The following is a 16,950-nucleotide window of genomic DNA, read 5'->3' on the forward strand; positions in this document are numbered from 1 at the left end:
ACAAACTTACTCCGCTTCTATTACAAAATGACTCACACACACATGCGCGCGCACGCACGCACACACACACACACACACACACACAAAAATACCCGCACATGCCCATACATACACACACACTCACACACACACACATTCACACAAATACAGACAGACAGACAGACAGACACACACACACACACATTCACACAAATACAAAGACACACACACACACACACACACACACACACAATACACACACATGCCCATACATACACACACACTCACATACACACAAATACACAGACAGACAGACAGACAGACAGACAGACAGACAGACAGACAGACAGACAGACACACACACACATTCACACAAATACAAAGACAGACACACACACACACACAATACACACACATGCCCATACATTCCCCCACCCACACACACACTCAAACACACACATTCACACAAATACACAGACAGACAGACAGACAGACAGACACACACACAAATACAAAGACAGACACACACACACACAGACACACACACACACGCCCATACATACACACACACACACACACACACACACACACACACACACACACACACACAATACACACACATGCCCATACATACACACACACACACACACACATTCACACAAATACACAGACAGACAGACAGACAGACAGACAGACAGACAGACACACACACACACACATTCACACAAATACAAAGACAGACACACACACACACACACACACACACACACACACACACACACACACAATACACACACATGCCCATACATTCCCCCACCCACACACACACTTAAACACACACACATTCACACAAATACACAGACAGACAGACAGACAGACACACACACACACACACACACACACACACACACAAATACAAAGACAGACAGACACACACACACACACAGACACACGCCCATACATACACACACATAAACACACACACACACACACACACACACACACACACACACACACAATACACACACATGCCCATACATACACACACACACACACACACACACACACTCAAACACACACATTCACACAAATACACAGACAGACATTCAGACAGACAAACAGACACACACACACACAATACACACACATGCCCATACACACACACACACACACACACACACACACAAAACACACACATGCCCATACACACACACACACACACACACACACACACACACACACACACACACACACACACACACACACAATACACACCCATGCCCATACACACACACACACACACACACACACACACACACACACACACACACACACACACACACACACACACACACACACAGTTTAACACCTATTATAGGTAGCTAGACTATGGAATATCTACAGAAATGCAGGCTGTGACAGATGACATGCAGTAGAAGGTCACTGACAGCGAATGTAACACCATACTGCTGGAGCTGGATGGAAAAATGACCAGTGTTGGGCGGAGCTTAGAATTAAACACTCAAGCTAACAGGAAATCAGTTCAACAATAAATCAACACCATTAATAAATCATTTTACTCAAGCTGAACAAATGTGGTGCTCTGTGTGTTCTGCCAGCAATCTCTCAGGTTTGCCCATTTCTCCTGCTTCCAACACATCAAGCTCAAGATCTTACAATTTAATTCCATTCACTTTATTTCTATAGCACTTTTAACAATGGACGTTGTCTCCAAGCAGCTCTACAGAATTATAGAATAGGAACAGAATAAACATTTTATAAACAAGTTTAAAATTAAGATAGTATTCATCTCTAACGTCTAATGTTCATCATCCCTAATGAACCAGTCTGAGGAGATGATATGATGAAGAAACCTTGAGAGGAACCAGACTCGGATGTGAACCTCATCCTCATTTGGGTGACACTGGACAGGAAATAATGTCCATGTAAATAATGTCCTTTCTACAACAGTTTTGAGTGGGATTATGTGACCAAGAGCTCCTGAGGAACTAAACTGTCCCACACCACTGACAGACAGCTTCCACTGTAAGGAGATAATCCATGCTCTTCATGTCATCTCTCAGTAGTTTCACCTGATCAGTGTCGAGTATATTATAATATCAGACTGTTGTTGATCTGGAGCTGTGACTTCATGCTTGACTTACAGTAGGAATACCTTCAGAAATCAAAGCCTGACCAACTTGCTATAGATTATATATATATATATATACTATATACTAGATATAGACTATATACTATATATTCATTCATTCATTCATTCATTCTCTACCGCTTATCCAAACTTCTCGGGTCACGGGGAGCCTGTGCCTATCTCAGGCGTCATCGGCATCGAGGCAGGATACACCCTGGACGGAGTGCCAACCCATCACAGGGCGCACACACACTCTCATTCACTCACACACTACGGACAATTTTCCAGAGATGCCAATCAACCTACCATGCATGTCTTTGGACCGCGGGAGGGAACCGGAGTACCCGGAGGAAACCCCCGAGGCACGGGGAGAACATGCAAACTCCACACACACACAAGGTGGAGGCGGGAATCGAACCCCCAACCTTGGAGGTGTGAGGCAAACGTGCTAACCACTAAGCCACCGTGCCCCCCCATATACTATATATATATATATATATATATATATTAGATACAGACTTGAAACAATCATAAAAGACAAGAACATTATTTATTTATTTATTTATTTATTTATTTATTTATCTATCTATTTATTTCTAAGCTGTGTGTGTATACTGACCCGCTTGAGGAGGTGCTGGGTAGGGTTCTCCTCATGGTCACGCCTGTAGGGTTCAGATCGTAAGCCAGGTGTCCCTGCAGCTCCCCGAGAGAGAAGTTCGGCCCTGTTCCTGTCACCACCGGTGCTACGCATTGTTAAATAAACAAACATAAAAAAAACAACACAGGTTAAAATCTGATTATTAAACAGTGCTTTCAAGTTACATTATACGTATTACATTATGTATCATCACTCACTCCATCACTCACTCCATCACTCACTCCATCACTCACTCCATCACTCACTCCATCACCCACTCCATCACTCACTCCATCACCCACTCCATCACTCACTCCATCACTCACTCCATCACTCACTCCATCACTCACTCCATCACCCACTCCATCACCCACTCATTCTTATATCTGTGCAGAAGTGGGAGTAAAGTCACACATGTGCAAGTCACAAGGAAGTCTCAAGTCAGGAATGTCAAGTCAAAGTCGAGTCGAGTCGAGTCTTTTTGTAATATATTGTCAAGCAAGTCTCAAGTCTCAAATTTGCGACTTAAGTCGGACTCGAGTCAAGTCGAGTCGCCCGTCTCTGAATCATCTAACTCAAGTCCGAGTCAAGTCTCAAGTCACGGATGTCGAGTCAAAGTCAAGTCGAGTCTTTTTTAATATTTGTCAAGCAAGTCTCAATTGTCTAAAGTCGGACTCGAGTCAATTCATGCGATTCGAGTGCCGTATCTCTGTATATGTGTGTGTACGTGCGTGTGTGTGTTCACCAAAACAACTAATGGCCACTATAAGTGCCATAAAGACATGCAGTTCCAGATGAATTTTAACCTTCCACTGTGGATTATGAGCAGACAGGTGAGTTTTACAGCCCTGAAGACCGGTATTGTAGTACACACGGCTGTTTAATAGGTTAGACGGAGTCTCAGGGGACGAGGCTGAGGTGGGACATGGTGCTGCTCTACACTACAGGTCTACAGAGGGAACTGTGAATATTATATATATATATATATATATATATATATATATATATATATATATATATATATATATATATATATATATATATATATATTAAACTCTATTAATTGACACAGGAAGGCGCTCCATCCCCAGGGTTGGGGGGTCGATCCCTGCCTTTGTGCTCTGGGGTTTCAAAAAATGGATTGCTCAATGAATGGAAGGATGATGAAAGGGTTAAACCATGTCATTCATCTTCATTAACTGCTTTATCCTGGTCAGGGGTCTCAGTGGAACCCAGTGAATCCCTGGAAAGTCTTGTGTTCATGCTATTACACTACACACTAAACACACACACACACATTCACAAATAAGAGCAATCTCTCTCACTCATCTTCTACCGCTTATCCAAACTTCTCGAGTCACGGGGAGCCTGTGCCTATCTCAGGCGTCATCGGGCATCGAGGCAGGATACACCATGGACGGAGTGCCAACCCATCACAGGGCACACACACACTCTCATTCACTCACACACACACACACTACGGACAATTTTCCAGAGATGCCAATCAACCTACCATGCATGTCTTTGGACCGGGGGAGGAAACTGGAGTACCCGGAGGAAACCCCCGAGGCACGGGGAGATAATGGAGGCGGGGATCGAACCCCGACCCTGTAGGTGTGAGGCGAAAGTGCTACCCACTAAGCCCCCCCCCCCTAAGAGCAATCTAAAGGAGCCAATTTAACCAATTCAACAACATATTTTTGGACAAGTGTGAGAAAATTGGACTGTTCAGGAACAAATGATATCTGATCTGAAGGGAAAACTCCGCAGGGCCGGAAGCTATCCGGAGCGCACCTTAGCTTTTATTTCCCTTAAGATCTAAACACCATGCGGGATAAATTACACTTCCTATAGCTACATGATTTACTCCACACCGTAGCCCGAGATAAAAATAGAATCGAGCAGCTTCCAAACCGACGAAAAGATGAAAGCGATCCGAATTTTTTTTCTGCTCAAGTTTGCAAGTTGTAATTCCTAAACATAAAAGTTTCTATAATCTACATTTGAACGTGAGGTTATATAACATACATGACTTTATACTGTACATAACCGATAGCATAAAGCATCCCACGGTTTTCTGTCCATCACTTGAACAGTGACCGTTTAGAAACCAAGCGTTCTCCTGTAAATGTCCCCTGTGCTGCTTTCCATTATTTCATTACTGGGACGTTCACATAGTGTAGAACACAAACAAACTCGTAATGCAGATTAAATCTTCCCAGGAGAACATAATGAGAGTCAGTAGCGAGGATAATTACTGACGCTTCTGCGAGTCAGCACAAACGTCACATTCACTCACACTACAGAGTCAAATCCTGGCCTTGTTTTCAGTCAGTTTGACTCGTGATTCATCAACACGCCGCAGGTTAGAGACGTGATGTGTGTGCGTAGGGATCCGCGTCACTCGACTTGCTGCCTTTAATTAGGTGTCTTTTAATTATTTTTTTTCCGAATCCACTTTCCTTTTTTTTCCGACAGAGAGTCTTGATGTGCAGGAAATTGGAGCAGATGACAGGTGTGTGATACACGACACAGAGCGATACACCATCACATCAGACTGCATTATTTACTAAGCTGACAGCTGCGTAATGAATGTTTTACTGTGTCAACAAAACAATACCTCTGTTACACACATGTCAGGGGCAGTACATGTTTCAACACTAATGACCCAAATTATTCACTCACTCACTCACTCACTCACGCTCTCACTCACTCACTCACTCACTCACTCACTCACTCACTCACTCATTTACTCACTCACTCACTCACTCATTTACTCACTCATTTACTCACTCACTCACTCACTCACTCACTCACTCACTCACAATCACTCACACTTTTACTCATGCACTCATTCACTCCTGCACTCATTTACTCACTCACTCACTCACTCACTCACTCACTCACTCACTCACTCACTCACTCACTCACTCACTCACAATCACTCACACTTTTACTCATGCACTCATTTACTCCTGCACTCATTTACTCACTCACTCATTTACTCACTCACTCACTCATTTACTCACTCACTCACTCATTTACTCACTCACTCACTCACTCACTCACTCACGTATTTACTCATGCACTCACTCACTCAGTCACTCACTCACTCACTCACTCACTCACTCACTCACTCACGCATTCATTCACTCACTCACTCACTCACTCACTCACTCAATCATCTACTCACTCACTCATGCACTCATTCACTTACTCATTTACTCACTCAATCATCTACTCACTCACTCACTCACTCACTCATTCACTTACTCATTTACTCATTCACTAACTCATGCACTCACTCACTCATTTACTCACTCACTCAGTCACTCACTCACTCATTCACTTACTCATTTACTCATTCACTAACTCATGCACTCACTCACTCATTTACTCACTCACTCAGTCACCCATTCACTCACTCACTCACACATTCACTCACTCACTCACGCTCTCACTCAATCACTCACTCACTTACACACTCACTCAATCAATCACGCTCTCACTCACTTACACACTCGCACTCATTCACTAACACTCACTCACTCACTCACTCATTTACTCACTCACTCATGCACTCATTCACTCACTCACTAACACTCACTCACTCACTCACACACACACACTCACTCACTAACACTCACTCACTCACTCACTCACTCACTCACTCACTCACTCACTCACTCACTCACACACACTCACTCACTCACTCACTCACGCACTCATTCACTCATGCACTCATTCACTCACTCACTAACACTCACTCACTCACTCACTCACACACACACTCACTCACTCACTCACTCACTCTCACTCACTCACTCTCACTCACTCACTCACTCACTAACACTCACTCACTCACTCACTCACTCACTTTCACCTGATATGAGGTTTTCACGCTGTTCAGTTTCTGATAGTGTCTCTGTTGCTAAGCAACAAAATCCACTGTAAAATCCACTGATCCTGAATCAAAGCAGAGTTTCATAACCTCAATTTAACCTCAACACTGATGTTTGAGTACAAAGCCAAAAATGGACCAGCTCCCTTTTTACCTTAAATTAGAGGTCTTCACGGGTCCACTTAGATCCGAAAACCCGAGGTCCGACCCGAGACCCGAGCGGGTTCGGGTCTAAAAGTTTCACGTGTACCTCGGACACGGGTTGGGTATAATAATAGCGGCATCGTGTCTCTGGTAATTTAAAATGAATGTGTTTTTACCGAACTACTGTATCTCGTGTGTGTGCATCGACTCGAGTCCTTTTCCAACCTCTCCTCTGTTTGCCAAGACCACTTGTGACATCGTGTGACTGGCGGTAAGATCATTTTCATTAAAACAGACCTGTCAATCAATTTTGAATCCACGCGGTTTCAAATAAAGGTCCAGTCCGGTTAAAAAAAATTGCCGTCGGGTCGGGTCGGGTCTAATTTTTTCAGGTTTGTCTCGAGTCGGGTCTGTCTTAAAATATATATATTTACACGCACGTTGGGTTCGGGTAAAAAATGATTTGGGGCACTTCGGGTCGGGAGGAGAAGACCTCCACTTCAAAGACACCCGAGAAGACCTCCACTTCAAATCGCTCCTCACCCTGCACCTCGCTCCCACCACCTCACTCCCACCACCTCGCTCCCACCACCTCACTCCCACCACCACGGTCCCACCATCTCTCAGGGTAAGATGTAGACATACATTGAGACTTTTCTCTGTTCTGGCACTGAGGTGGTGGAGTGAACTTCTCCTAGATAACTAGCTCTTATTCTCCATTTGTTTTATGTGCATATTAAAAAAAAAAAAGCCCTGAACAGAGTTTTAGCTTAATGGTGTCCTAAATCTGTCACCTAGTGACCCAGTGTTAATGTATTCATCAATAGAGACTTCAAAGCACTTTTGTACGTCGCTCTGGATAAAGACGTTTCTGCCGAACGGCGTAAACGTAAACGTAAACCTAAACGTAAACGCGGTGTGAAAAGCCCTTTATTTCTTTCCCCTCGCCACGTTCATCCAGCATGGTGTTCAGTCAGCTCAGTGCTCAGGTTGTCATGTTGCTCTGTTTGGAGATTAAGAGAGAATAACGTTTAAAGCTCCTTACTTCTGGACACTTGTACCAGTTCGGTCACGTTGAAAACTCCCGACGTGACAAAGCTCTCCTGAAACTCGGGCCCATCTGCGAAAGAGGAAAATGGAAACAAAGAACAATGCGCTAGTGTCTCTTAAAACCCGATGAGTGATTAGAACATTCGCATCACACACAAAGACACAATAGGACGATTGTTAGACTTTTCTTTAACGACTAAACCATCAGAAAACAAACATCTAAGAGTCTGAGCCAAGGTGAAGTCAGTGCTGTGCTGCTGGGATACAAAAAAAAAATGTGAATGTGAAAGTATACAGCCAGCTCCAAAATTATTGGCACCCTTGGTGAACATGAACAGAAAAGAATGAGTTTGTTATGAGTTTTTTTTTTTTTTTTTTTTTTTTTAAAGACTGCTTGCAAAATTATTGGCACCCTTGGTTTTAAAAGAATCGGTTTCAAAAATAATTGACACCAGAATAATATTACGGGAAAAACTGAGCATGTGTAAAGTTCACCGAGGTGTGAGACGCTCTTTCTGCTCCGCATCTTCTACTTCTACTTATTCTTCCTTCTTTTGCATTCTCCGATTCTCACCGTTTTTTGCCCCCGTCGGACTTCCGTACCCGTAGACGACCCCGAGAGCTAACCTGTTCTACACGTACAGTAAGACGACTTCCTGTTTAGAGATGATGTAAAGCCTAGTGAGGGTCGCTACTGTACGTATTCGGAGTCTGGTTTCATTGTAGGTCTGTGAGTTTGTGCTGTTTCTTTTCTGGAGGGTAAAAAAAAACCCCTCATCTGACCACAACCTATGATCCCACATTAGGATAGCAGAGTCCTGACTCTGTTACTGGTAAAAAAAAAAAAAGCAAAACACTGGTGGCTCGTGCGATTACGGCTCTGGGTTCATGATCAGAGGATCAGGGTTCAAGCCCCAGCACCGCTAAGCTGCCACTCTTGGGCCCTTGAGCAAGGCCCTTAACCCTCTACTGCTCCAGGGGTGCTGTATCATATCTGACCCCAACCTCTAAAATTAGGATACTCAAAGAAACTGTGCTGTAACGTATACGTGACAAAACTGAGGTATCGTGACCTTGCTGAAGGAAATGCGATTGTCTTAAACTGCTATGATAGAAGCCAGAACAGGAAGTGACATGTTTCTGGATGCTCCACAACATTAAATGTACCTACAATACGAAGGGTTAAAAAGCATGATGTCATTCTTTAACAAATAAACAATATCACTGGCACAAGGGGACTTCATGTGTGCTGATATAGAAGAGAAGACATGACGCTGCACTATCGTGGATTATTATTATTATTATTATTATTATTACATATTATATCATTTATGCTTGATCTTCTGTGGTTAAAATCAATTCTTCAGGGAAAAATTGATTTTAACCACAGAAGATCAAGCATAAATGATATAATATGTAATAATAATAATAATAATAATAATAATAATAATAATAATAATAATAATAATAATAATAATTCGTTAATAAAGTGTTAATTCGTTCACTCATCATGTTATGAGGAATTAAATTTCTGCCATAGTCCTAATTTATTACAGGTTATTCGGGGTGCCAATAATTTTGCAGCACCTTTTAACAGAAAATTGAAGGCATACAATAAAAAAAAAAAAAAAAAAAAAAGACATCTGTATGCATGTGTTTAGTGAGGGTGTGTATGTGTGTGTGTGTGTGTGTGTGTGTGTGTGTGTGTGTATGTGTGTGTGTGTGTGTGTGTGTGTGTGTGTGTAAAGGCCACGTGTATGTATATATATAAGGATATATAAACGATCTTGGAGAGGATCTTTTGCCCCCCCAGATGGCGCAATTTTGTGTGAAAGCTGAAGGAAAGCCACTCGACACGCTCTCGGCACACGAGAGGAGAAAAGGCAGAAACCAGAGAATCCAGAATTGTGATTAAATTACACAAAGAGTAAATAAATTAAGAAAAGTCAGCGGTTCATCTTATGATCGAGCCGTATCTGGCCTCGGGTGGTACTCGTGCGGCCTGCTCTGTGTGCGCCCTGAGCGTCGGGATTCTCTTTCTTTCCTTCCTTATCCTCACCCCCCCACCCCCACCCCCACCCTCGTGCACATAAATAAATCCTGCTTTCAATCGACGAACTTTCATGAAAGCTTTGTTTCAACTAGAGGGTTTTTTTTTCTGGTTGATTTCAGTGAGCAAGCATGTTTCGTGTGGTTCGGGAAGTGTGTGTGTGTGTGTGTGTGTGTGTGTAGTGAGGTGTGTGTCAGAGGGTGTGGGTTTGCTAGGTTAAGCTGAGCTCTATGTAGGTTGCGCTGTGTAAACAGGATGTTTGTACAGTGTGGGAACGAGCTCAGAGACCTGCGCTGCACTGTACGCCTTCTGCTTCACACCTACAAACACTCTCACTTGACCACATACACATCAGTGCTCTGCATGCACACACACACACACACACACACACACACACACACACACACACACACACAGAGGAAGACATGCATGAACAAGCAGACTGCACAGATTTTGCAGTTCTCACACATCCACACACCCATGCACAAGCTCTCAGCTCAAAAAAAGTTAATTTAATGCAGATATAATATCAAAAGTACAGATACAACTTAATATTCTTAATGAAATGTTTTCTGATATAAATAAAAGTGTCTGATTCTTCAACTTAAGTCTTTATTGTTGGATTAAATGTATTAGGTTACTTAATATAGAAGAAGCACGGATTAAAGACACTCACAACGTCGGGGCCATAAGCATTAAAGGGGCCATAAGCGTTAAAGGAGCCATAAGCGTTAAAGGGGCCATAAGCGTTGATACGAACGAATATTTAACAGATGTTATTAGATTTAATCGATTAAGTGACGTTCGCAGATTTATAAATTAATAAGTGTGTGAGAATGGGCAAGTTCATGCTACGGGCAAGTTCACTACACACACACACACACACTACACACACACTACACACACACTACACACACACATGGTGCTTAATCAGTCACTTTTTTTTGGTACATCTGAAGCTCAGGTCAGTTTTTATCTCAAATCAAATACAGACACGAAATAACAAAAAAACCAAAAGTGTGTGTGTGTGTGTGTGTGTGTGTGTGTGTGTGTGTGTGTGTGTGTATGTGGTCTTACCCATTGTGGCGGCTCGACTATCTTCTTGGTCTGAGCCGATACCTGTGCGAGGACTACTGCCCTGCTCCGCTGCTTCTGAGAGAGAGAGAGAGAGAGAAAGGGAGGGAGAGAGATAGAGAGAGAGAGAGACAGAGATGAGTTCACACGTGCACACACATATATATGTACTGTTCGTACACACACACACACACACACACACACACACACACACACACACACACACACACACACACACACACACACACACACACACACAGATCAAACAGCAGACACACAGTTTTCGTCTCCCGGATATGATTGACAGCTGAGAGGATTGTGATCTTTTGCAGGATCTGAACTCACTCATACAGTAAAGGGGAAAATAAATCAGTGCTACAGTGCTACAGTGCTACAGACACACAGCCGTACACTCGACTCTACAGAGGCACGGCTTACTCATATGCTTCATAAACCCAAGAAATGAGAAACATGCCAGCAAACCACACACCAAACCCTTTTTTTTCTCTTTGACTCGTTTGGCAAACTTTGACCACAAGCCAAGTTCTCTCTCTCTCTCTCTCTCTCTCTCTCTCTCTCTCTCTCTCTCTCTCTCTCTCTCTCTCTCCCTACCTCTCTCCTTCTCTCTCTGCTAAGCGAACAGATCACGTTGCCAGCATCGTCGCAGCATGAAAAGGACAAAGTCAGCCTAATCCGACCATAAAACCCTGTTTTATTTGCATGAACTCAGATTTTTTTTGCGGCACACGGAGATAAAAACTGGTAGATAAACAAGCCGAGCTGCTCTAGAGCCGAGAGGAGTTTACTGAATGCAGAAATGGGGGATGGAAAGTTTACCACAAGGTCTCTGGCAGACGTTCAGAGAGAAGGCAGTAAAAAAAAAAAAAAAAAAGCCCTGAAGTCAGATAAATAAATAGAAGTTCGGCGGATCTGATAGGCCGTCGTCCCCTGGCAGATCAAAGCTGAGACGACTCTGGCCTTCTGCACATGTTTGAGTTTAGCACCCAGAGAACGTAACGCATCATTACCGCTCACACGCTCTCACTGACCTGCAGGTCTGAGGCTGACCACCATGTCACACACACACACACACACACACACACACACACACACACACACACACACACACACACACACACACACACACACACATGCTTAACGGTACTGATAGAATCTATGGCTTTGGTTGTACTACAGGGAATGTGAATTATTGCCCTAATTGTATTTCACTGTATAATGGTTTGTAAGTGTTTCCATTATGTCTCAGTCATCAGCGTGGAGCCAAATAACGTCCAGTTTGAACGGAGAAGGAAAAGAAAGAACAGATCGATTCTTCCTGTTATGATCTGTAATATGGTTTTAATTGTTCTGGTTGTGATTTTCTGGAGCAGGTGACAGGACGGTATGACGGATGTAATCTGTACATACACTGTACATAATCTGTACATACGCTGTATATAATCTGTACATACGCTGTATATAATCTGTACATACACTGTATATAATCTGTACATACACTATACTGTATATAATCTGTACATGCATAATTTGCTAGGCGTAAATAAAAAATGTGCAGAGCTCCAGGACAAGGTTCTACTGACATTCTCAATGAAGATTAACAAAGTGAGGAGGAAATAAAGGAACCGTGTGTGTGATCCTAAGCATCCCACCACATCTGAAGAGCTGCGAGCCGATTGCGCTAGAGCCGAGTCACCGCGCTTTAATGATGACGTATATAATCTGTACATACACTGTATATAATCTGTACATACACTATACTGTATATAATCTGTACATACAATATACTGTTTATAATCTGTACATACACTATATATAATCTGTACATACACTATATATAATCTGTACATACACTGTATGTAATCTGTACATACACTATATATAATCTGTACATACACTGTATATAATCTGTACATACACATATATAATCTGTACATACACTGTATGTAATCTGTACATAGACTGTATATAATCTGTATATAATCTCTACATACACTGTATATAATCTGTATGCACATTACTGTATATATAATCTGTATGCACACTATATATAATCTCTACATACACTTTATATAATCTGTACATACACTGTATATAATCTGTATATATGCTGTATATAAACTGTATATATGCTGTATATAATCTCTAAATACACTGTATATAATCTCTACATAGACTGTATATAATCTGTACGCACACTATATATAATCTCTACATACTCTCTCTATATATATAATCTGTACATACACTATATATAATCTGTACATACACTATATATAATCTGTACGCACACTATAAATAATCTGTACGCACACTATATATAATCTGTACATACACTATGTATAATCTGTACGCACACTATAAATAATCTGTATACAGTATATGCTGTATATAATCTGAATTTACACTATATATATAAACTGTATATGCACTGTATATAATCTGTACATACACTGTACTGTATATAATCTGTATGAACAATATATATAATCTGTACACATACTGTATATAATATTGGTTACATACAATGTAAATATATATATATTTATATATGTACAAATATCTGCACTTGTTCTATCTATCTATCTATCTATCTATCTATCTATCTATCTATCTATCTATCTATCTATCTATCTATCTATCTATCTATCTATCTATCTATCTATCTATCTATCTATAACCCCTCTATCTCCATCTAGGATTTCAAAATGGAACCGCTCCGTTGGCATCTGCTCAGTGACAGTGAAGCGTGTGCTAGACCACAGGAGTGGATGATGAAGGCGTGTGTGATGTATATGTGTCAAACACTCCGCTAGGCAACAAGGAAACACCAGCGTGACTTCACAGGCTGTAACCACATGCATAATTTGCTAGGCGTAAATAAAAAATGTGCAGAGCTCCAGGACAAGGTTCTACTGACATTCTCAATGAAGATTAACAAAGTGAGGAGGAAATAAAGGAACCGTGTGTGTGATCCTAAGCATCCCACCACATCTGAAGAGCTGCGAGCCGATTGCGCTAGAGCCGAGTCACCGCGCTTTAATGATGACGTACGGGAACAGGATCCTGGATCCTGTCAACCGGCACGAAACAACAACTTGTAAATTCTCGAATCTGATTGGCCGTTTTCTATAGCTGCAGTCCTGTCCATAAATTCCAGCTTGTTCCAATACTTTATTGTTTCCATAGTAACAACTAATACGTGTTGACTTTTCCCTCCTTATTAACTTAAAAACAAGCCACTCATTAAATATATTTCATAATATAATATAATGTTTATAGTAATATCATAATATTATAATATTTATAGCTGTGATGACGTAAGAGACGAGAGGCGAGGGCTTCACTTGTGTTGTGGACTTTCAACAGCGAAAAAAAAATGATAAAAATTGTCTTCGAGAAAATATCATCGGGAAATCTATGACATCGGATTACTGTGGTTTACAGGGAACAAAACGTTGTCACAACACCGACCCGTGATCCGGTCCTATAAATCACTCAGAACGCTGGGTTTTACAAATTTGTGAAATAAACAAACAAACAAACAAACAAACAAACAAATAAATAGGTAGGTAAGTAGGTAGGCAAATACATAAATAAATAAATAAACAAACAAATAAATAAATAGGTAGATAAATAAATAAATAGACAAATAGATAGATAGATAGATAGATAGATAGATAGATAGATAGATAGATAGATAGATAGATAGATAGATAGATAGATAGATAACGAACACCGCTGTGAACGACTGGTTTGATTTTGGCATATTGCTGTTCATTTGAGATGTTGAAACACACACACACACAAACACACACACACACACACACACACACCAAAACCTCCACCATAGCTGCGTTTGTGGCGGAGATGAGCACCACCGCCAACGCCAAGAGCCTTACTCCAACTGTGTGTGTACGCGTGTATGTGTGTGTGTGTGTGTGTGTGTGTGTGTGTGTGTGTGTGTGTGTGTGTGTTTCTCTTGTCAGCTATCTTCAAAATCTTAAAACACTTCTGCCAAGAGCTGCAGCAGTTTGTAGGCAAGACGCCCTCATGCTAAACCCCTGGCATGGCTCACAGAAAGAGAGAAATAATAATAAAACGAGGGCGCACGAAGGGCACACACTCATCCACGCTCATAACAGTCAGAAGGCCGAGAAAACACACACTCAGACACATGCACACACACACACACACACACACACACACACACACACACACACACACACACACACACACACACACACACACACATGCGCACTACAAACTCCACAAAAAACATGAAATGCGTGAGGAAGTTTCTCGGAACTGAAAACCTTGTGGCTTTTTTTTATTCGTTTTTTGGCGCCATGACACTCGAACAGAAAAATAGAAAAGCCAGAATGGAAAGTATGATGTCATGAAATATTCTTGAGCAGCTCGCCGCCGTCCATTTTCTCTCGCAGCACATGGCCGCCATTTCGTAAAGCCGTTCCTACATTACTAGGGTTTCTTTCACAGGGAGGAAAAGTTTGACTGCAGTCCCTTAGTAATGTTGTCACACAACAAATGTCCGAAAAAGTCTGAGTGGACTGGGAAGCTGCTCCTAGTTTAGTGCTCTGGCTGAGTTTCTCTCTTTGTGTCTCTCTGAGTCTATGAGTGTCTCTCTGTGTGTCTCTCTGAGTCTCTCTAAGTGTCTATCGGAGTCTCTCTGTGTGGCTCTCTGTGTGGCTCTGAGCCTGAGTGTCTCTCTGTGTGTCTCTCTGAGTCTCTCTAAGTGTCTATCGGAGTCTCTCTGTGTGGCTCTGAGCCTGAGTGTCTCTCCGTGTGTCTCTCTGAGTCTCTCTGTGTGTCTATCGAAGTCTCTCTGTGTTGCTCTCTGTCTCTCTGTGTGTCTCACTGAGTCTCTCTGTGTGTCTCTCTCCGAGTCTCTCTTGGTGTCTCTCTGAGTCTGAGTGTCTCTCTGTGTGTCTCTCTGAGTCTCTCTGTGTGTCTATCGGAGTCTCTCTGTGTTGCTCTCTGTCTCTCTGTGTGTCTCACTGAGTCTCTCTGTGTGTCTCTCTCCGAGTCTCTCTTGGTCTCTCTAAGTGTCTATCGGAGTCTCTCTGTGTGGCTCTCTGTGTGTCTCTGAGTCTGAGTGTCTCTGAGTCTGAGTGTGTCTCACTGAGTCTCTCTGTGTGTCTCTCTCCGAGTCTCTCTTGGTCTCTCTGTGTGTCTCTCTGAGTCTCTCTGTGTGTCTCTCTCTGAGACTCTCTCTGTCTCTCTAAGTGTCTATCAGAGTCTCTCTGTGTGGCTCTCGTAGTCTCTCTGATCTGAGTGTCTCTCTGTGTCTCTCTGAGTCTATGAGTGTCTCTCTGTGTGTCTATAAGTGTTTCTCTCTCTCTCTCTCTCTGACTCTCTCTGCATGCCTTTCTGAGTCTCTCTGTATCTATCTGAGTCCATGAGTGTCTCTCTGTGTCCCTCTCTCTGTGTCCCTCTCTCTGAGTCTCTCTGTCTGTCTCTCAGATTCTCTCAGGTTCTATGAGTCTCTCCCACTGTGTCTCTCTCTGAGTGTCTCACTGTGTGTCTCTCTGAGTCTCAGAGTGTCTCTCCGAGTCTCTCCACATGAACACTTCATCATTTCACATGTTCGTGCACTCGGTTTAAAACAGGATTCAGAAATAAGATGAAACTTCGAGCTTGGGATAAGAGATTTCTCCGAGCTCTCACAGCTCCACGTGTGTCTTCTGAGGATATCGTCCACATTGTTGATGATTCTTTTCAAGATTTTTTTCTCCTTAGTCAGGAATCGTTTATCAACTCAAGCTCTTTAGCTTGGTTTTTTTTTTTTTTGGCAGACATTTCATGTGCAGAGGAGTTTGCTTGCTTTTGGCAGCCATTTTAGGTCCTTCTCGCTGTGCCATCTAAGTGAGAACATGCAGAGAACGACCGAGACGGCCGCGTAGTGCCAAGTGAGAGAGAGATTG

The 16,950-nt window shown here is 42.3% G+C and overlaps 1 protein-coding gene across 10 annotated transcripts in view; it reads right to left on the bottom strand.

The window, feature by feature from the left end:
• The window catches only part of nfic (nuclear factor I/C), a 153,783-nt gene that overhangs the window by 41,618 nt on the left and 95,215 nt on the right, over positions 1-16,950 (bottom strand). For 7 of the 10 annotated variants that reach the window (XR_007137768.1, XR_007137769.1, XM_047800260.1 and 4 more), the window contains exons 3-5: positions 10,991-11,065; positions 7,859-7,933; positions 2,751-2,874 (exon numbers count right to left, since the gene is read on the bottom strand). Coding sequence is in view for 8 of the 10 variants with exons in the window: in XM_047800260.1 (XP_047656216.1) it covers positions 2,751-2,874; positions 7,859-7,933; positions 10,991-11,065 (274 nt within the window). In the remaining 2 variants the exon portion in view is untranslated. The remainder of the gene's footprint in view (positions 1-2,750; positions 2,875-7,858; positions 7,934-10,990; positions 11,066-16,950) is intronic. The other 3 variants (XM_047800259.1, XM_047800256.1, XM_047800261.1) reach the window with 2 other exon arrangements.

The sequence above is a fragment of the Tachysurus fulvidraco genome, chromosome 14 (assembly GCF_022655615.1).
Source record: "Tachysurus fulvidraco isolate hzauxx_2018 chromosome 14, HZAU_PFXX_2.0, whole genome shotgun sequence".
NCBI classification, from domain to species: domain Eukaryota; kingdom Metazoa; phylum Chordata; class Actinopteri; order Siluriformes; family Bagridae; genus Tachysurus; species Tachysurus fulvidraco.